The sequence below is a fragment of the Pelmatolapia mariae genome, linkage group LG4, assembly GCF_036321145.2.
Source record: "Pelmatolapia mariae isolate MD_Pm_ZW linkage group LG4, Pm_UMD_F_2, whole genome shotgun sequence".
NCBI lineage: Eukaryota > Metazoa > Chordata > Actinopteri > Cichliformes > Cichlidae > Pelmatolapia > Pelmatolapia mariae.
In genome coordinates, this window is record NC_086230.1 from 16,078,800 (window position 1) to 16,101,687 (window position 22,888).

Genomic DNA, 22,888 nt, shown 5'->3' on the forward strand with positions numbered 1-22,888 from the left:
AAAAATTTCATTTCTTTGTAAGTGAGCAAACTTACAAATTCAGTAGGGAATCTAATATCTAGTTCCACCATTTTATTTAAGGACTGTACACTGTACATTTTCCTCTACAGCCAAAGAATCTTCTTATGGATCTCATTTTAAAAAACACAAAAATAAGAAGAAGAGCTATGGAAAGTTTTCCTTCATAGACCTAGAAAATCTAGTATTTTTAAATGAATTTAAAAATCAAATAAAAAATAAAAAAAACAATACATGTCTGGAGTTTTTATAGTCAGTGTTCATGCTAAGAAGGTTTCTGCTTGGGTTCACTTGTAAATGTTCATTCTGATTTAAATAGTCTTTCTCCAGAGACAGTGAATGGCATGTGTCAAATGTGGTTTTACTTAGAAGGCCACAGAAAACTCTGGACTGTGACGAAAAAAGTTGATTTTCAAGGCCACCTCTTCCAGATTTACTATTTTGTCAAGCAGCATTTGACTAAACACTGAAACACTTTGGTAAATCGTTCCTGATTACTGACTGTAGTAAAAGCAGATGGTACTCTCACTAATTGCGAAAATGTTTCAATACAGGTTTATAGACATCTCATTTTAAGACATGACACCAGATAGCAACAGTTTTTAAGACAGTAAGTCTGTCTTTGGATGTTGTTTTCAAAACTCACAGTGAATTTGTTAGGAAATTTTACAAAATACAGTAATCACTGTAAATAACACAATTATCCTGCTCTCCTTGTGTGTGTACGCTACACAATTCAGCAGTAGCCTAACTCCACTTGAAATAACGCGCGAAGTCAGGATGTAGCGTCCAACTCCTTTTAATTAGTAAGTATTTCCTCATGGAGTAAAACTGAAATACAAATAACATAGCTAAAATTAACCTAGCATCATTAGCACAACAAAATAGATTCCAATACACATTCATTAGCGTTAGCACACAACTACTAAAGTATTTATCTACAGCACTATTTCCACAAAATATACATAAAATACAATCCTACAATTCAATACAAATGAAAACTTACAGACGGTGGCGTCGATGGCACAAACAAAAGGCAGATGTCGCTGGATCAAAATTCCCCACATGTGATCCGCTAGGAACTAAACAAACATGGCTGACTTCCTGTCACTTCCCGAAACTGGTTTTCAAAATAAAACGAATTTCAAAATAAAATTAGCTCACTACAAAGAGCGCCTATATTGCAGTAAAATTAAGAGCGGAACAACAATCCTAAATTAATAATTGCATGGTAATGTTTTATTGCTTTATGAAGCTCCCTAACCCCTTATGCAGTTTCCTTAAAGTTTCTTTAAATTTAAAAACTTCAAAATTATAAAGGTAAAATGAACATATTTTGTCCTTAAAGATTTTAAAATATCATGTATTTCTGTCCCCATTAAAAGTAAAAGTTAATGTGGAGAATTTTAATTGTATTCATACCATTAGAGCTTTTGAACTAAAAGCTGTAATTTAAAGATTACTTAGTGGCAATTTGATTGGTTTAGATTTTGTTAGATTTCAGTAAAACAACCAGAACACTAGAGGAGCTGGCATCTGTTAGTCTTCCTTGATTTTGTTTTGTTTACTTTTTGTTACACCAATTTATCAAAAAGTCATTGGTCTATGCTGATAATAAAATAATATATTTAGTGGCAAAACTTAAAATATTCTGTTTTCAGTTTCCATGAAAATAAATTACATTCTATTTCACATAGCTTTATAATTGAAAAGAAAAAAAAAGGTTTATTAAGCTAATCATTTACATGGTCACATTAAATAAATACACAAGCATGCCATTAAAATAAAAGCACTTTCTCTGGTCAAAAATAACATATAATATTATATGTAAATATAAGTTATTTAAAAATATGCAAATGAAAAAGTGGTGAAAAAGGGATTGGTGATTCCGTGTTTCACTGAGAGGACGAATGAGCTCACACCATTTCAGCTTCAGCATCAATCATGTTTGCTCTGATACAATCATGTGAGGAGCTTTTGCTGGATATAATCTAATAAACACATTAGAAACACTGAATATTCATATAAATGATGGTGATAATGTTGATTTCTGTCTCCACAGGTGTGTACAGTATTGATCTCATCCAATCAGATTCAAGGGTTTTGCAGCCTGGACAGCCTTTGACCATCGTCTGTCAGGTCTCTGGTTATTCTTTGACTGATGGCAGCTATGGAACATGTTGGGTCAGACAGAGGCAAAGGCAGCAAATGGACTGGATTAACTGCATGTGGTATGATGGGAGCACTGCCAAAAATGATGCTTTAAAGAACAAGTTCAGTGTCAGCAGAGACACTTCTGCTCAAACAGTGACAATAACAGGACAAAATCTGCAGCCTGAGGACACAGCTGTTTATTACTGTGCACATTACCTCACAGTGATACAAACCACTGACAGACCTGTGCAAATACTCAGCAACATACAACACACATCCATACATGTGCTGTAAAGGGGGTATGAATAGAGAGTTTGTTAAGAAAGGCCAATTTACCATTTCCAAAAACAACAGTAAATTTATATTTAAATAGGCATACAAACACTGCTTTTTACCAACAGAAAAAAACAAATAAAAAAAAAACCTGATTCACATACTGTACATGTCTGTCTGTCTGCAGCGGTGCCACCTGAAGTTGTGAATCAGGTGGAGCAGTGGAAAAAGGCACTGCTGGTAGTAATTCTGGTCCACTAGTATCTCATACTAATTTTTAGAATCTAATATCAACCCTGGAATTTAGCTGTTCTTAGCAGCTGGTGTGACTCTAAAAATATCCTATACTAACAGTACTAGAAGCTCTTCTTTCTTCTTCTTTGTTAATGTAAATTTTACAAAAATATGTCACTAAATTATTTTTTAAACTCTTTTTAAACTTTTCGTAGCAGCTACTTAAAGGTTTTTTTTTTTTTTGTTGTTGTTTTTTAATAGACTACACTATCAACACTCTGACATTAATAGGGCAGAATCGGCAACTTGCAGACATTGCTGTGTATAACTGTGCCAGACAGCCACAGTAACACAAAGTGCCTGTGTATTTGTAGCATGAAGTCACCAGAGGTGGTGCTCTCAGACCACTATAGAGTTTAGTGAACAGTACTGAGAAACCAAGCTTAACACAGTTTCAGATGTAAAGTTTTGAAAAGCCTTCATCAGATAGAAATTAGTTTATTTGCCTTTCTCAATGGCAGTGTTAATTTAAACATGCATATAGAGGACAAAAGCACCATTTAATATTGTGATGTGCTTTCTCCACATAAATATACTGGCATTATTTTATATTTCTACTAAAATAAATTGTTAACTTAATGCACCTCTTGCTTCAGCATCATAAACACAGGAATGCTGTCAAATAAATGTGGAATCAATTGGCTCAGTGGGATTAGCAGTGCATCCAAAAGTGTGACACTGTGAGTTTTCATCAGTCGAGTGGTGTATTTTTTTTTCTTCTCATTACTTTCTCAAGGCACTTTTCTTATTTAGTTTGTTTTATTTTGTTTTAAGTAAGAAACCAGTTGTTAAACCGAAGCTTTGTCTTGATAGAAAGTCTAAGCACCTCGAGCTGACATTTAAGAAACATCTGGAAATAGATTTAACTTTCATTTTGAAACTATTTTTCAACCATAACTAGCAGCCAATGGTTATCTGACGTCAAAATTTTGCTGTGAGCAAAATAAAACACCCATTATTTCAGAGGTGTCTGCACAATCCATTTACTTGTTTGTGTGTACCCATTTTTATGGAAACCAGTACTTGGATGTATAGTTTGGTGTGTCTCTGGCAGCTCTTGTGACTTCTTCATATTTGTCTGAGCTGAAGGTGATCACATGAGCAAACTTAATAAACCACTGTGTTTAGATAGGCTGATGGTAATTAGTTTTTTTTTTTACTTATGTGGGAATCATTTGGGCTCACGCCTGTGACTATAAAGCAATGAAAAAATCAGTTTGAATCAATTTCTCCACATCTATCTAGAACTTTTTTCATCCTGGTAAATTCTTGAAGAAAGAGAAATGCAAATAGCTGTAAAAAGATGATTACATTTTTCTACAGTGAGAAGCTCAAATTGCAGGTTCAGTTTACCCTATTGATGCAAAGTAGCAAACAAAAAGGGGCCTGAGATCTATAGTAATGTTTTAATTTCTCTAGATCTATGTAGTGTAGATCTGTACAGATCTATATAGTCTGCTCTAGTTTTCAGAATTGATGAGACTGAAAATGAGAGATCAAGTTTAAAAAGAAAAATCACACTTTTTACACTAGAGAAAATGTAGCATATAAAATAGTAACTGAAAAAATAGGGAAAGTAGACAATTTTCCAATTCCACTGAATCTTCACATTGAATTTTTCAAATGCAAATGCAACGCGCCTTTATTTAAATGACCACCATGAACTTTCTCATAATTGTCAAGCCTGTGACTGCTTCAATATTTGGACAGAAGAGCTTCATCTTCAACCATGTTCTCAGTAGGTCTGATCCTGCTGCTGCATCCTGTGAGAAGATTTCCTGAATTCACAACACTAAATACAATAGAAATAGTAAATACTTCAATGAATAATGCTTTAAATGGTGATTTCTGTCTCCACAGGTGTGTATGGTGTTGATCTTATCCAGCCAGATTCAATGATTGTGCAGCCTGGACAGTCTATGACCATCACCTGCCGAGTCTCTGGTTATTCTTTGACTGATAGCAGCTATGCAACAAACTGGATCAGACAGCCTGAAGGAAAACAAATGGACTGGATTTTTACCATGTGGTCTGGTGGGAGCACTACCAACAATGATGCTTTAAAGAACAAGTTGAGCATGAGCAGAGACACTTCTGCAAGAACAGTGACAATAACAGGACAGAATCTGCAGCCTGAGGACACAGCTGTTTATTACTGTGCACGTTACCTCACAGTGATACAAACCACTGACAGACCTGCACAAATACTCAGCAACCAGCAACACACCACATTAGGTGTTTTGTAAATATGATTATTAGTGATACCAAAACATAGAATGTTTGTTTAGTATATAAACATATTTAACTAACTTTGGTTCAAACTATGAACTGACCTGAACAAATAAACCTCTTTCTAGTGAACCACACACTGTAAATCTCAGCCAATGTGTTGGCTTTTACAGAAAGACAAACAGAGACAACAAGGTCCCACCTCGTAACGTCACATTTAAAAAACAAAACAAAAAATAAATAAATACATAAACAATATAAAATAAAATGAAATAAAAATAATTAACAATAAGAACTCTGCCACATTAAAATATGCTGCTCTGCCTCTTTCTGCACTGTCCTCTGCACATTCCTCCGACCCTTCATTGGCATTTTTTTTACTATTCATTTAGCAAAAGGAGCAATAAAGTACTACGAAAACACTTCACTACACATAAAACTTTATTATTGTCAATGTATCACAAATTATTTTTTTTATTCTGCAGAGAAATATCCTCCGTCAGTTTTATATGGATCACTATTACTGCTGCAGATGTTTAAGGTTGAGCTTGTTTCAAGCACTTTATATTGTCTGTAATCTGGAGTTATGCACCAAGTTCTGTAAAATCATAGCTTTGTAGTATCTAACCTGTGATTACCACAGCAGCTTGATCTAAAACTATATATTTTCAGTATATTCATAAAATATCACAACAAAAAGTTTCTAAATGAGTTATTAAATATTTTGTGTGTTTTGTTTTGCCATGTAATTTGGCTGAGGTGGTTACTGAGAGAAAACTCACATGTTATGATAAATGATAGAGCCTGTAGGGTGCACATATTGAACATGCTTTATTCAAACATTCATTTCTAAGCCAAAATGTGTCTCATTAGTAGATGGCCTGCTCTACCTTTTGAAATTCTTCTGGGCAAGGAGATTAAAAACTCACCTATTATTAAAACATAACTGACATGTTGTAAAAATTTTCCCAGTGACGTGGAGTAATCAGAGGAGCTTAATTGTGATAAGATGCTGGCTGCTAGAATTACAGTAATTAGAAAAGACCAAGACCCAGAATTCATTCATTAGTTATCTACACAGAGGTTTCATTGCTGCTCACTGTGGGGGTTTTTTTTATTCTTTTTTTTTTTTTTTGCTTTAGTACAGTGTAAAAATCACTGTGTAGACTTCAACAAGGAAGATATTTTTCCCCTTATTTTAAAATATTTTTTATGCTAACTTCTGTTAATACACTTGTTAGTCCAATATCTCAATTTTTAGGAAAACTCTGACACTCATTACAACACCTAACAATTGCATATTAAGTGCCTTTTTGATTTTTCTGTTTGCTGTTTTTTTTTTCATGTACCTGACAGAAATGAGTACATTATGAAAACAGTTATTCGGCATATGCATTGCAAACACAATGTACACACTCATTACAGCTCAGTCCGTGCAGTGAGGAGGAGCCAATGCAAAACTGAGGTGTCTTTCACTTCTACTTATCTGCCTGTAGAGACAATGACAGATCATTGGACTCACAGTTTGAATGATGGATTGCAGGACAGGGTTGCTGCTTTTAACTCTCTGCTGGGCAGGTCGAGACTTCTTTTGTGTTAATACAGTCAGAGCTTTCGAACTAATAGCCTGTTTTAAAAGATTATTTTCTTTTGGATTTTACAGGTGTTGATGGTCAGACTCTGACTGAGTCTGAATCAGTGATTAAAAGGCCTGGAGAATCCCACAGACTGACCTGTACAGGCTCTGGATTCACATTCAGTAGCTACTGGATGACCTGGGTCAGACAGGCTCCTGGAAAAGGACTGGAGTGGATTGCAAGCAATTATGACAGTAGCAACATCCACTATTCTCAGTCATTTCGAGGCCGGTTCACCATCTCCAGAGACAACAGCAAACAGCAGCTGTATCTGCAGATGAACAGTCTGAAGACTGAAGACTCTGCTGTTTATTATTGTGCTCGACGCTCACAGTGACTGGAACTAGTTGAATAGCTGTACAAAATCCTCCCAAGTGCATGTTAAATTAAAAAGAAAAGAAGAGTGTCCTAATAAGGAGTATATAAAAATAGACTGACTGTCACAATATTCTTAATAAAATGTACTTTGAAAAAAAGATATATTTTTTTAAATCGGCACACTTGAGGGCAGTCAGTCTCTCCCTTCAAAAAAAAAAACCAGCGGGTGCTGTGTAGTGTGTGGATTTAACTGTCCACCATAATATATTTCAAGAAAACATCTAGAAGACTGAGGAGCGGGCATTTATGAAATCTTCCGTACATACTTAACTTCACAATCACTTCAGATTTTAGCTGGAGAACAAATTCATAAAGATTGTGACATTTTTAAAAATGCAAAGCCCTGTATGTGATTTTATATACTCCAATATAGAATCAAAGTATCATAAATTGGTGTTTTGGGGTTTTTTGTTTTTTGTATTTTGTTGTTTGATTTTTGTTTTTTGTTTTTTCTTTTCTACAATGGGATATTTTTTTTACACTACATTTTAAAAATATCTTAACATACATGTGGTGTACAACACCCAGCATTTATTTATAGAAGTTTGAAAAGAGTTAAAAGTGCATCTGACACAACAGACTAAATACAGAAGCTAGGAGAAACTCTTGATTATTAGTCTTAATCATTTCTTAATCTTAATCCTAAGATTATTATTATTGACTATTATTGGCTCAGTAAAGCTCACTGATTCTCTGTGCTGTTTTGTAATCCTGTGTTGTTTTTTTCAGTAACCGATGTTTTGCCAAAAAGTGATCGTCTGCCAAAAATTGATTCTCAGAATTTACGAAAAAGTGATTGCTGTATTTAAACTGCTGTAAATTACTTGTTGGCCTATAATATGTGAAATATATGTCAAATGTATCTGTCATATATGATATCGAGTCTTCTTAAGCTACAAAAAATATTCCTGACACAAGGTAGTAGCTGCAATTTTTTACCATGGCAAAGTGACTTTCAAATCTCCTGTGTTTATCCAGTTAAAAAGACTCATTGACATTAAAACTTTCTAATCTGTCCAGGGGACAGCAGAAATTGCAATAAATATAACAACAAATCTATAAAGATATTTTAAGTGGCCAAAAAGGACTGGGTTGGTTAGAATGTAGGTACAATAAGACAGAGTCATTAAGATAATTGAAAAACAGGTAATTTTTATATTTTATATGTAACCCCTTTGTAAATCCTGTTCACTAAAGTGCATTTACGAATATAAATAAAGACATTACACATAAAAAACCCCACATGGAAACACTGAAAATCAGCTTTTGGCAGACAATCTCTTTTTGGAAACACCGGCATCCTGGCTTGTTCCCCATCTCCCTTCCATTGCTGCTTCCTACTTCCTGCACTGCTCCTTACCTGCAGGGGGATGTTTACTTCTCCTCACCTGTTAACTGAGAAAGCTGAAATCACCTGCCTGCCCTCGAAATCTCCACTTTGTTCGCCTCAGCTCCAAAAGTTTCACCTCCTTCTCCCATGATCCACTGACTCAAACGGAAGTGCAAAGACAAGTCCCAATTACATTGTGCCATACTGATCAAAAACAAGCTTCAACAGGTTTCGGAAGATTAAGTTTCCAGTTAATAATTACAAACCAGTACCGAAACATGCCAATTAAAATATTGTGTAAGTGTAAACATTTTTTACCATGGCGTATAGTGCCAAATTAACTGTTGAATTTGTTTCTACACTGGCAAAGAAATACATTTACAGTACTATGCAAAAGTCTTGAGTCACCTCTTTCCAAGGAGTCAGACTTTCTTGTATTTTTTAAAGTGCTCTTGAGCAATAGTTCTTCAGCCTTTCTTAACCTATTTAATCCCAAATTTTCCCCTGCAAAATAAGTCCTTTCACTTTACTCCTTAGACTTCCTCTACACACAATATGTTTAATTTTTTATGTAACAGGGGGTTAAAACGGCAACAATTGTTGCCGGTGGGATTAAACAGGTTAAGGTGGGTCTTTGTACCTAACTATTTCCAGATGATTTTCTTTCTTTTTTTTGGTTCAGCCAATTATCATTTACCACTTATCAAAGCATCCTTCCACAAGGGAGCCAGTTTTGTGTCTATAGATAAACAGACTATCAACAATTAGTAACAAACCAATTTTAAATGGTTTATATACAGTTTGTACTGTATGTAGTATATGCTGTTAAGTGCCAGGAGGATTGCCATTATTTACAGATTGTGGACACCAAACAACCTCTAGCAAGAAGATGACACAACACAGAAGGGCTAACTCAGCAGGCCAGCCTATTTACGCCCTCAGGCCAGTGGTCACTCTTGCAGTGATGAGGATGCACACATCCTGGACAAGAAGGAACACTGGTTTGAGCGGGGAGTCAGGGAGGCCATTATGTAAAAACATGGAAGACCATCTATGCAATCACAGCATCTTACAATGCTGTGATTCAAGCCACTCCCCAACTCTTTGTGATCAGTGTTAATCACAATTTGTTAATAAACATGGAATTAACCTCTCAGCCCATTGTTGATAAGTGGTGCTAGTTTCGGTCATTGTGCAAATGCACTGTTTACAAGGTTGGGAAAACCTGCACTCAGCTGAGACTAAAGAAGTCACTTGGACGAGTTTCCCCCATTGAAAACACAACATCCAGATTAACAGAATTAACTTTTTAGGGTTTTAGGCACTTTGTTACTACCAGTCTGTTGCATAAACACATTATTTGTGCAATTTCATTAGTTAAATCTTTGAAAAATGCAAAAAATAACAGCTTGACAGGTATGAACTAGTATTTTTGCACCATTTTTCCTAAACAGCTATTAGCTGTTCACACTTAAAATTCTATAAATTTTGTAAATGTGGGAATAAAATTTGTTATTTTATGGAATTTGAATTCACGTGAAGTTGAGTAAAAGCTTTTTAATGATTAATCACTTCTCCTACTTCTGTTCTCCTACTTTGTAGGTGGAGTCAATGCAAATGTTTGGATGTCTTCACCTCTACTTATCTGCCTGCTGAAAAAGAACAGACAGAGTTAAACAACATGGACTGTAGGACAGTATTGCTACTTTTGACTCTCTGCTGTGCAGGTAGAACTCAAAAACTAATTACATGTTCTCATGATATTTTAGCTTAAAAATAAATTATTTTTTATCATCCTGTTTATTTCTGTTGACAGGTGTTGATGGTCAGACTCTGACAGAATCTGAACCTGCAGTTAAAAGACCAGGAGATTCCCACACACTGACCTGTACAACATCTGGATTCACATTCAGCAGCTATGATATGAACTGGATCCGACAGGCTCCTGGAAAAGGACTGGAGTGGATTGCTCGCATCTGGGGCAGTGGTAGCACTACTTACTACTCTCAGTCAGTTCAAGGCCGCTTTACAATCTCCAGAGACAACAACAGACAGCAGCTGTATCTGCAGATTAACAGACTGAAGATTCTGCTGTTTATTATTGTGCTCGACAACCACAGTGACTGAAGTTCTTTGAGCAGCTGTACAAAATCCAATACTATCTCCTGATTACTACAGGTTTCTTGAATGATCATTGTCCTTATTTTGAGTCGTTCATATGGTTCGGTTTAACTTTTTATTTGTACTACTTGTTATGTGTAGGCTGTGTGCTGGCTAGAAAGGACCCAAAGTGCAGACTCATGGAAGTGGAAGGTAAACTCAGACTTACATTTATTGTAAAACACAACAAAAAACAAAACAGAAAACTACAAAAACTAAACAGGCTGACAGGCAGAACACAGCATGATAAGATGGTAGATTGCAACACAGACAAAGGAAAACACAGGGCTTAAATAGACAGAGGGAGCAACCAGGGAATGAGAGACAGAAGGGAAACACAGCAGGGGCGAATCAGGGCTAACGACACAAGGGAAGCAAAACCTGATACAATAACCTGAGACACAGACTTCCAAGTAAAACAGGAAACATAACACAGAGATGAAGACTTGACAAGGCGATAAGCAGACAGCTGAGACAGAGCAACTAAGGAGCACAGACAGAAACCAGAAAACAGAACTCTAACAATGAAACCAAAAGACTAGAAAAGATAAATAACATCAAAATCAAAGTTCAATAATAATGTAACTCAAAACTCTGGGTCGACGACCCATGTCTCCTAACACTACTACCACTACTACTACTACTATTATTCTTATTATTATTATTCTTATTCTTATTATTATTATTATTATTATTACACGTTTTTCATAATGTTTAATGACGCATGCTTTACATACCTTTGCAAAAAAACATCACATCATACTCTGGAGTCACACATCAGGTTTACCAAAAACCATGTTTTCTGTATCTTTGTTACTGCTCTTAGCAGCTGAACGTGAGTCTGTTTACATGTTTCATAGTCAACAGTTTTTCTTTAGCTAAATGACTATAATCATCTTTCTGTGTCTAGTTTTTGGACAGGGGTGAAAAGAATTGGGGTGGATTAATATGAATACAGACATTAAAGAGTCTCTAAAGAACAACAGGTCCAGTGTTGAATTAGACTATTCCAGCAGCACAGTGATTTTAAAGGGTCAGAATTTGCCTGAATATATAGGTGTGTATTACAGTGCCAGAGAGCCAGGCACAGTAACACAAACAATCACCTGAACCCTGCAGTGTTTCACTCCATTTTTTGTGTGCACACAATGATTATTATTAAAACTCATAACATATTACTTGGCAGCTTAACGTGCATCTCTTTTTGCAATGTTTTCCATACAGCATAAGTTTTGCCACTTTGGATAAAATAATTGCATAAACAAGCATTGCTTGTTTGCCAAGCTTTTCTTGGCCTTCGTGCATTCTTTATACTGTAGTTTGTGGTGTTTTTCAACATGAGCAAATTAATTGTGTCAATTTAAAGTGCAGATTCACAATCCATGACCACAATTTCACAGCCTGACCTGCACACCCTCTGGATCATCAATCAGCAGCTCCCCAGTAGTCTGGATTGTGAGCTTAACAGTGCTCAGAATTATTACCGCTATTATTCTCAGTCAAACAATAGAGAAATAGAGAACATACACATATGTCATCAGTCTATTATTAGTCCCTAAATTTTCAAATTCAATTTTGTGCAAATGCACAGTTGTTTTATTCAAATGACGATCAGACACTTCCTCATAACTGTGAAGTTTGTGGCAGCTTCAGTGAGAGGACAGAAGAGCTCACATCGGTTAAACTTTAGGAACAACCATGTTCTCTGTGGTCCTGATACTGCTGCTGGCTAATGTGTCCTGTGAGAAGTTTTGATGAATTTAAACTAAATAAAATAGAAATGCTAAATAATTAAATGAATAATTTAGGTCATATTGATTTCTGTTTCCACAGGTTTGTTCTGTATAGATCACATCCAGCCAGACTCACTGGTTGTGCAACCTGGACAGTCTTTGACCATCACCTGTCAGATCTCTGGCTATTCTAGTGGCTATGCAACAGGTTGGATCAGACAGTGTGAAGGGAAGGCACTGGAATGGATTTTCCACATATGGTATGATGGGAGCACTGTCAAAAATGATGCTTTTAAGAACAAGTTCAGCATCAGCAGAGACAATTCTGCCGAAACAGTGACAATAACAGGACAGAATCTGCAGCCTGAGGACACAGCTGTTTATTACTGTGCACGTTACCTCACAGTGATACAAACCACTGACAGGCCTGCACAAATACCCAGCATCACACAACCATGCAAGTCCAGCAACAGTGAATACAAACACGAGTATGAGGCACAAGTTTTGTAGAGTTTCATATGTATTTGGTTAACTTTGTAAAACAGAGCACACCGCCTTGCTGTTTACAAGTGAGTTACAGGGCATGAATGCCAAAGTAGCACATTACTGGACTCACATTAATTTTTTTCAGTAAGGCAATAATGTAACATAGTACGAGAGTAAATTCAATAATCAAGTTAAAATTGTGGTATTACTTGCATTACAAAGATCTTTCAGAGACAAAACAATCAACTGAGCCATGTTCCTACCTGTGAACTTCCCTGTAACCCTTGTTGAGATCCTCACTTGATCTTTCCGGTCCTTTTATTACTCAGCTGGAAAAATAAACACTGTTGACTCCAAAACACTTGTGATGCTTCTTTATTTAAACAGAACCTCTGCACAGAGGGAGATCATGCAACCTATAGGCAGATCTGATAGGCCCTCAGTCCTACACATATATCCTTCCTGTCGTGTTCCGGTCAAATCTGACCGATTTACAAATGAAAAAAAACTCATAAATATTGTCTTTTACATTCGATTGCCTCAAGGCCTTATGACATCCTCTACTACACTATGGACTTGAACATATAAAAGTGATGAGCACCCTTTTCGTTGAATTTTGAGTGTTTTAATCAATTTTGTTACATCTGTGGTGTTCCTGATCAAAGGTGACTGCCATAGGAAGTGAAGGGGAATCCACCCTTTGAAAAGTCAGAGCTTGTCTTAAAAGACAAATTTATTTTTAGTTTTACAGGTTGGCACACAATTACTGAATTCTCTGAAAATATGTGGGAACTTTATTTGATTACAATTTATTCTTAATCTGCATCTGATTCTTCCAGCAACACAGTGACTTGCAGCATAAATACACTGGTGTTTATTACAGTACCAGACAATCACAGTCAGAAAAACCCAGAGATGTGTACAAAAACCTTTCAGAGTCTAAACAGTCTGGTCAATGAGAACACCACCACAGTAGGAGCTTTCTGACTGCTGATGCTTTCAAGACAGGTTTACTCTTAATGAGACGAGCTATATAGTTTGCACTGATATGATAAATACTAATATTATTTATACTAATACTAATAATATTTAATGATAGTGAAAAGAAATTAGAAAAGTCTCTGCTTGATTCTGTCCTTATGTGAAGTTGACAAAATCATTTAGCTGTTTTCCTCTTGTTCATATAAAAATAACATTTTACATCAACATATAAGTACATGTGTTATTTATTTATTTATTTATTTAACCTTCCTCTTGTGTTAGCTTTCTGTTATCATCTCTTATGTTAACGGGTTGGTTTTGACCCGTGTATTAAATCAGCTATAAAATACACTAAAAACAATAAGTTATCATCCAATTTGTTTCTCATCCCTTGGTTACCTTGTTATGCTTCCTTATCCATAAAAATGTTGGTTTTAATACTTTTGGTTTGGGCCTCTGGGTCTTTTTTTGTCACTATACCCCTCGATTTCAATTAAAAAAAATAGTAAAATTAACCTCAAGAGAATCATATTAATAAATAAAAAGTTTTTGTGTTACCTGACTATTATTGAGGGGTATAGGACACATCTCTTAAATAAATCTGTTTTATTGATTTTTTCATTTTAATATTACAGTTTTTCTCGATTGCTTAAACACTTTTCTTGAAACTATGACTCGTATTCTCAAAACAGTAAACACAAATCCATAACGTCTCACCCAATTTCCCAAACACTGTATTTTCAGGTCAAAATTAAGCTCTACACTCAAAACCATTCACTCTTGCTGAAAAAACAAACTTTGCCCACAGACATCACACACAAGGCCTCAAAAACACACACACTACAACATAGTCTTACACATTGGTGCAATAAATTTAAAACAATATTTCAAAAACTGGCAAGTTATGTTGCTTGTGGTTCTTCCCCTCAAAAACCTTTTCACATCATGAACACATAAGATCCAATGTACATACAGTGGCACATTTTTATTCATGTACCATACAGTACAACACACATCAAAAACATTATTCCACCTCAGCATCCTGTCTGTGGTCTGGGTCAGGCCCGGGAATCTCATCCACATCACAGGCTATATTGGCCCTGGCCAGGCAGTGGGGGTAAAATCCTCTTGCATGCCTGATCCACCACTGGCATGCATCTACTGATATGTATAGGCAGGCTTCTTCCACGACCCGGAGGAGGTGAACACGGACATAAGGTTCTCTGTCATACACTTTCTACCGCCACGCTGAAAATAACTCCTCTATTGGGTTTAGAAAGGGAGAGTATGCAGGCAGAAAGATGTTAGAAAACCTTGGGTTATTGGTAAACCAGTCATGAACCAGAGCAGTGTGATGGAAGCTGACATTACACCAAACAACAGCATAGTGAGGCTGCTCTGGCTGTGCTGGTTCACTGTAGTCCCGCTGGAACATATGTTGTCTTAGACCATCAAGAAAAGCAAGGAGAAGCATAGTGTTATAGGGTCATAGAATGGCATGGCGGTGGAGTACCCCTCGTTGGCTGATGGCTGCGCACAGAGTGACATTCCCTCCACGCTGACCAGGGACATTTACAATAGCCCAATGGCCAATTATGTTCCTCCACCTCCTCCTTGGTGTCCTAGACCTCCTTTTCCTCCTCAACCTCTTCCTTTGCATCTCTTTGAATCCATTGTTTCAAACCTGAATGAGTTTCTGATTGATGTGTGATAAATTTTGACTCGTAGTGTTTCCACTTGGTTAATTGTGTGCTAATTGAGCTCAAGCTGTGCTGACTTAAGTTAACATTATTGAATGCAAGTGCTTTCTAAATGGCCACATGGTGTAAGCACTGAAAAATGTAGGGATTTGTGTGTAGAGTTTTGCAGTAACAGTTCACCACATCTGACTCATGTGTTAAAGCAGGGGAATAGTGTTTATAGTTCAGGGAAACGGGTGTGGTTTTTGAAAAATAGCATTATGGTTTTGAAATTTTAGTTCAAAAGATTGGTTATAGTGTTTAAGCAATCGAGAAAAACTGTAATAACTAAAATGACATCTATGGTGTTACGGGTCAATTTCGACCCATAGATATTTACATCAAGAAAAGCCAAAAAAGGTTTTTTTTTTCAGCAGTAGACCTTTAATATAAACTAAAAAAGAAAGAAAAGTCCACTCCTCCTTTGTTTTGGTTATAGTCGTGGGTACTTGTGGGCTTTTTATCAGTGATACAGCTGTGTCTTTGTGAAGTTTCCTTTGTGAAGTTCTTGTCCGAGGTCATATCTGGGAAAAAAAAATAAAATAAAATATCACAACTGATATTGTGACCCTGCAGTCCAGTGGTCATATTGAGCACCAAACATTTTCACTGATTCTTCTCAGGGATGCCACTCACAGCTTTGACTGTGAAAATCTGTACATTCCAGGCATAGTTGGTTTTGGCATCACAGGCTTCCCAGATTTTTCTGCCGTATATCCCTGGCTTACTGGGTGTGTATTGCTGGAAGGGGCATTTTCCTCAAAAAGTGGACAAGACGTTCATCCACTGTCACCTCTGGCCCTGGGATGAACATCAGTGGAAGAAGCTGCACCCATCTCTCCCAGACATCCCTGATGGGAGCAAGCTTGTCAGACCTCGGTCTGGTCTCTCTGTTGTCAAATCTGAGGACTCTTGAATCAAAATGATATCAAATGTGTGAAGTGACATCGTTGCCCAGAAAATATTTCTGCCTGTCGATGCGTCCCATAGACTATCAGTGGCCTCATTGCAGCATCCGTACACTCCAGCAAGAAGAAGAACACCAATGAAAGCATCCAGGTATTCCTCATCAATATCTTTCCACATGTCGCCATGGACTTTTTTTTCCTTCAAGGTTCATCATAGTAATAATGATCCTTTTTAGTGACAATGGCATAAATAGCTCAAAACATCTCTTGATGTCACTGACTTTGGTCAGAGCAAACCTTGTGATTCCAGGGGTCATTTTGATGACATTTGCAGCAGCTGCCCTGCCATGTACATCATGAGGTACTGAGCTCCAAAAGATCTTACCATTTTTGGACTTGAATCTTTCAGCCGGAGTAGCTTCAGCACCAGCGACCTCCACCTCTGATCAGATGTGTCTGTGTCTTCTGGATGATACTCCACATTGTCTTCCTCCTTAGAAACCTGCCCATCTGAATCGCTATGCTGCTCTGTGTCCTCTCCTTCATTTTCACCAAAAATATGATCCAGAACTTGGCTCACTGTGAATCTTCTTCTCATTCTTGTATGCTGCAAATGGTAAATGTGGACTCTGGAAGTCAAATGGCCACTAAAATGAGTGAATTCACCTCACATGTCTCGACATGACCGTCTTTGTTTTGTTTTGTTTTTGTGCAGGTATACTGGAAAAACACGCAAAATAAGAATCCCCTAAAGCTCATATGATTAGGAGAGGAGCTGGCTGTCAGTGTGTCAGCTAACAGTGCACTTACGATTTTAGTTTTGGCTCTAATTATTGCTTTATACTCATAATATTATAACTCGGTCGAAACCGACCCTAACAACACAAAGGTAATAATTTCAACTAGGGCATTTTATAATTTAGTGAAAATATTTTTTTTTTGTTTTATTTTGTAGAAATAGAGAAGTCAAAAAGCCTTGATACAATAAACAAATGTATGTGATTTTTTTATGCATTTGAAATTTAAAATGGGTCGGTGCCGGCCCTAACATAAGAGGAAGGTTAACTTCAGGCTTACACATATATTCAACTTATATTGAATAAATGACCATATCAACCATGTTCTCATCCAGGGCATCAAACCATTCTGTCAAAACAATTGAAATGACTTTCACTCTTCTGCCTGGAACAACTTTTAATAGATATGAATTCTTGTAGAAAGAACACAAGAAACAACAACTGCAAACAGTAACACTGTGCACAGTTTCACCATCATTACATCTTGGGTGGTGTCTGATTAGTGTAAGTGTAGCTGCAGTTTAGTCTGCTGATCAATTGTATTTAAACTGCAGCCATGGATGAAAAGCCTCAGATATGTACAAGCATCAAAGAGATGTCAACGTATCTATGTTAGCAAAGACCAAAACTACAGCTTATGTAATGAAATGCAAATGCAGAGTCCCTTTATTCAAACAGACATATAGGAACTTCCTCATATTTGAAGTCAAGTGTGTGACCGCATCAGTGAGAGGAAAGAAGAGCTCAGAGCAGTTCAGCATCAAGATCAACCATGTTCTCTGCATCTCTGATGTTGCTGCTTACAGCTGGATCCTGTGAGAAACTTTGTTTGATTGAATTGGATTGACTCAAAAAATAATACAGTCAAATTGCTGAATAATCAGATGAGTGAAGACTGTAATGTTGATTTCTGTTTCCACAGGTGTGTACAGTATTGATCTCATCCAGCCAGAATCAAGGGCTGTACAGCCTGGACAGTCTTTGACCATCACCTGTCAGGTCTCTGGTTATTCTATAACTAGCTATTCAACAGCTTGGATCAGACAGCGTGAAGGAAAACAACTGGAGTGGATTCTCATCATATGGAGTGGTGGGAGCATTAACAAAAATGATGCTTTAAAAAACAAGTTCAGTGTCAGCAGAGACACTTCTGCTCAAACAGTGACAATAACAGGACAGAATCTGCAGCCTGAGGACACAGCTGTTTATTACTGTGCACGTTACCCCACAGTGATACAAACCACTGACAGACCTACACAAATACTCAGCAATAAACAACAGACAACCACACACGTTGTAAAGGGAATATGAATAATGTCTAGAGTTTGTTCATGGTGAAAATACAGAAAACCTTCCAAAACATTGGAAACAAACATAGAAAAACAGAAAGTTTTTAAGACCAGTTTACCATTTCCAAAAACAACAGTAAGTGGATCTAAATTAAAAAAGTAATACAAATACTGCTTTTTATCAACAGAAATAACCAAATAACAAACTGAATCACATACCAGGCTTTACAGGGAGTACCTGTGGAAGAATTGCTCTTTTACGGATAGGAAAATGTTTTACCAAATTCCTTTACAGGCACTCATTCTTAAGGCTAAAATGTGAGTCAGTTTCTTTTCTGAACAATAAACCTGAGTATTTGTAGCTTGAAGTCACCAGAGGAGGAGCTCTCAGACCACTATAGACTGTGAAGAACAGTTTATCTTTCCAGTAATGAGGAACGAAGTCTAACACAGTTTCAGAAGTAAAGTTTTTAAAAGTTTCTATCAGACAGAAATTTTCTTTCTCTGCCTTCTTCAGTGCCAGTGTTAATTTCAACATGCATATAGAGGACAAAAGCACTGTTTAATATGCTTTCCCCACCAACACATACTGGCATTACTTTTTTTTATTCTTAACTTATTTACAGTTCTGCACACCAAAATTACATTTGCTATATGTTGAACTTAATGCACCTCTTATTTCAGCATCATAAACTCAGGTATGCTGTCAATTGGCTTTTTCAGATTAGCAGTGCATCCAAAAGTTTGTGTTTTCATCATTCAAGTGGTCTATATTACTTTCTCAAGGCACTTTTCTTTATTTAGTTTTGTTTATTTTCCTTTAAGTAAAAAAGAAAACAAGTTAAACACAAGCTTTGCTCAGTGCTTTGAAATCTTTTTTGCTTGAGACATCATGCAATGTGTGATGCTACTTGATGTTGAATGTTTTAGCCATTTACATGATGGAAGAATTTTCTATTTATGCAATTATGAATAAAGAACAACGCATTAAAAAAGGATTAGACTTTTAGTTTTCTAATCTTTTTTAAAAAGTCTAACGATGTCCAGGCAATGTTTAAGAAGCACCTGAAACTGCCATGTTTGCTTTGATATAAGAAACAAGAGCCTCTACACAGTCTGTTTACTTTTGTACCTATTTTTATGGAAACCAATATTCAATGTTCGCAGTCTAGTGTGTCTCTGGCAATTCTTGTGACTTGTTCATATTCCCTGAGCTATATCCTGCTTTCTTGTTTGATCTAATGTCATCATGAAGGTGATCATGTAAGCATCGCACTTAATAAACCACTGTGGTTGGATAATTAATTTGTTTGTCTTATGCGGGAATCATTTGGGGCTCACTCCTCAGATGGTGAAGGAGAGAAAGAATGATGCAGAAATGCTGACAGTTTGAATTAATTTCTCCACATCTTTCTAGAAATCCATGCTGTTAAATTCTTGAAGAAAAAGCATCGTAAATAGCTGTAAATAGAATCACTTTACATCTGGTGCAGGATTTAAAGACTATGATATCTTTGATAGGGAGAAGCTCAAATTGTAGCTTCAGTATATCCTATTGATGCAAAGTAGCAAAAAAAAGGATCTGAGATCTGCAAGAACATCAGTGCTCTTTTTTTGAATTAATGAGAGTGAAAATGAGAAGCCAAGTTAAAAAACAGGAGAGAAAATGTATCACATAAAAAAATAACAAAAAAAATACAGAACATACACATATTTCCAATTTTTCACCAGTCACTGAATCTTCACATTGAATTTTTCAAATGTAAATGCAAAGCCCCTTTATTTAAATGGCCACCATGAACTTCCTCATAATTAAGCCTGTGACTGCTCCAGTGAGACTGAAGAGATGAGTCCAGCTTCATCATCAACCATGTTCTCAGTGGCTCTGATCCTGCTGCTGGCTGCTGCATCCTGTGAGAAGATTTCTTGAATTCACAACACTAAATACAATAGAAATGCTAAACAGTTAAATGAATAATGGTTTAAATGCTGATTTCTGTCTCCACAGGTGTGTACAGTGTTGATCTCGTTCAGCCAGATTCAGTGATTGTGCAGCCTGGACAGTCTATGACCATCACCTGTCGAGTCTCTGGTTATTTGATCAGAGACTTGATCCAGTTTGTTGCAGCTATGCAACAAACTGGATCAGACAGCGGGATGGAAAACAAATGGATTGGATTTTTACCATGTGGTATGATGGGAGCACTGCCAAAAATGATGCTTTAAAGAACAAGTTCAGCATGAGCAGAGACACTTCTGCTCAAACGGTGACAATAACAGGACAGAATCTGCAGCCTGAGGACACAGCTGTTTATTACTGTGCACGTATGCACACAGTGATATAAACCACTGACAGACCTGCACAAATACTCAACAGGCAGAACACAGAACAATACAATGTTCTGTAAATATGGATATTACAGTTTTTTCTGAATGCTTAAACCCTAACTGTGATGCTTATAGCACAATTTCTAAAACTATTAATACTTATAGCAAAACCACTCACTGAGTTTGTAAAACTAAAAGCACAAACACTGCTTTGCACTCAGTTTGCCATTTTGTAACACACACTTTGCAAAACTGTAGGCACAATTCACTGCACAGCACTCTTTTTGCAGAACTTTAAACACAACTCACTGCTTACACTCAATTACCAAATTTCCAACACACTCCTAGCAAAATTATACACATGTATGGCTATCATTAACACTATTTTGCCAACTGTCTGGCACACTTTCACATGTGAAAACTGTTTTAGATAATTAGTCCACTTTGCAATCAGCCTAAGCACTATAAACAGGCCACAGGTAAGCTGTCTATGTGGAGTACAATGGAAGGAGCAGCAAGAGTGAGAAGAGTGAGAATCAGAGGAGGCCGAGGGAGAGGACGTGGAGGTGAAGAAGTTGGAGGAAGAGGACGTGGAGGTGAAGAAGTTGGAGGAAGAGGACGTGGAGGAGCAAGAAGAGGACGAGGAGGGGAAAGAGGAAGGGTAAGAAGAGTAAGAAACAGAATAACTGATGACATCATACAATAGTGGACCATGTCATCAACCATGGGATGACCCTGAGGGAAGCTGGCCAACGTGTTCAGCCTAAACTGAGCTGCTACACTGTGGCAGGCATCATTAGGACATTTCGAAATGAGAATCGGTAAGTACTTTGTAGCACTGCCATACTCTAATGAGAACCACAACAGTACCATACATGCAAAAATACTGAAATTGTTACTTTACAGAATTGCTAGACGTCCAGGTGTTGGGGGCAGAGGCAGAATGTTCACTCCAGAGCAAGAGACACATATAGTGAACATGGTGATTGCCAATAATGCAATAAGACTGCGCGAAATACAGCAGCGCATAATTGATAATGACACCATCTTTCAAAATATACACAGTGCAAGCATTTCTGCACTGAGTCGTGTACTTGCGCGCCACAGAATAAGAATGAAGCAAATTTATAGAGTTCCTTTCGAGAGAAACACAGAACTTGTAAAGCAACTGCGATATGACTATGTGCAGGTAAGCTAGTGTCATTGGTTCTGAATTTGGAAGTGCATACTGTAGTGCTGTGCATGGGCCTGATGTGTTGCATTTGTTTTGTCTTGTCCAGAGAGTGATGGAACTAGAAGCAGATGCAGTGGGACATGAGCTACTTTTTGTGGATGAAGCCAGTTTTAACCTCAGTAAAACCAGGAGACGTGGCAGGAACATTATTGAACACCGTGCCATCATCAATGTCCCAGGACAACGTGGTGGTAACATAACCATGTGTGCAGCTATAAGCCAAAATGGTGTTGTTCACCATCATGCAACCATAGGCCCATACAACACTGCACACATTATTGCATTCCTGGACACCTTGCATGACATGCTCACTGTTCAGAGACCAGAGCAGACCCGATATGTCATCATATGGGACAATGTTAGTTTCCATAGGGCTGCTTTGGTCCGCAACTGGTTTACAGACCACCCATCCTTCATGGCACTCAACCTCCCTCCATACTCTCCATTCTTAAATCCCATCGAGGAGTTCTTCTCTGCCTGGCGCTGGAAAGTGTACGACCATCATCCTCATCAACAGGTAGCCCTTTTACAGGCAATGGAGGAGGCATGTGGAGATATTGACCAGGCATCATGTCAGGCCTGGATACGGCATTCAAGGAGATATTTTCCCCGGTGCCTTGGACTGGAGGATATCGCATGCGATGTGGACGAAATTTTGTGGCCGGACCCAGAAAGACGACATGATGTAGGCTGATTGTCTTTTTTTTCCTTTTTTTGTGAAATTCCTATTTTGTGTTCTGGCTTTGTCTTGGTTTTGATGAGTGTGAATAAACACCAATACTTGAAGTTTGGATCCTTGTATGTTTACATGACACTATGACAAAAGTGTGACCTCAAATTGACATCTGTACACAGAGAAAGCAAAAGTCAGATGTGTTTTTCATTCATACCATCAGTGTGCAGTTGGCACATTGTGTGCT

The 22,888-nt window shown here is 37.2% G+C and overlaps 1 protein-coding gene across 1 annotated transcript in view; it reads right to left on the reverse strand.

Moving 5' to 3' along the window:
- Positions 1-3,746: 3,746 nt before the first annotated feature.
- Positions 3,747-22,888, reverse strand: part of LOC134626703 (uncharacterized) — an 89,488-nt gene continuing 70,346 nt past the window's right edge. Inside the window, exon 9 of the mRNA XM_063472649.1 lies at positions 3,747-3,793. Within this exon, the coding sequence (XP_063328719.1) occupies positions 3,747-3,793 (47 nt within the window). The remainder of the gene's footprint in view (positions 3,794-22,888) is intronic.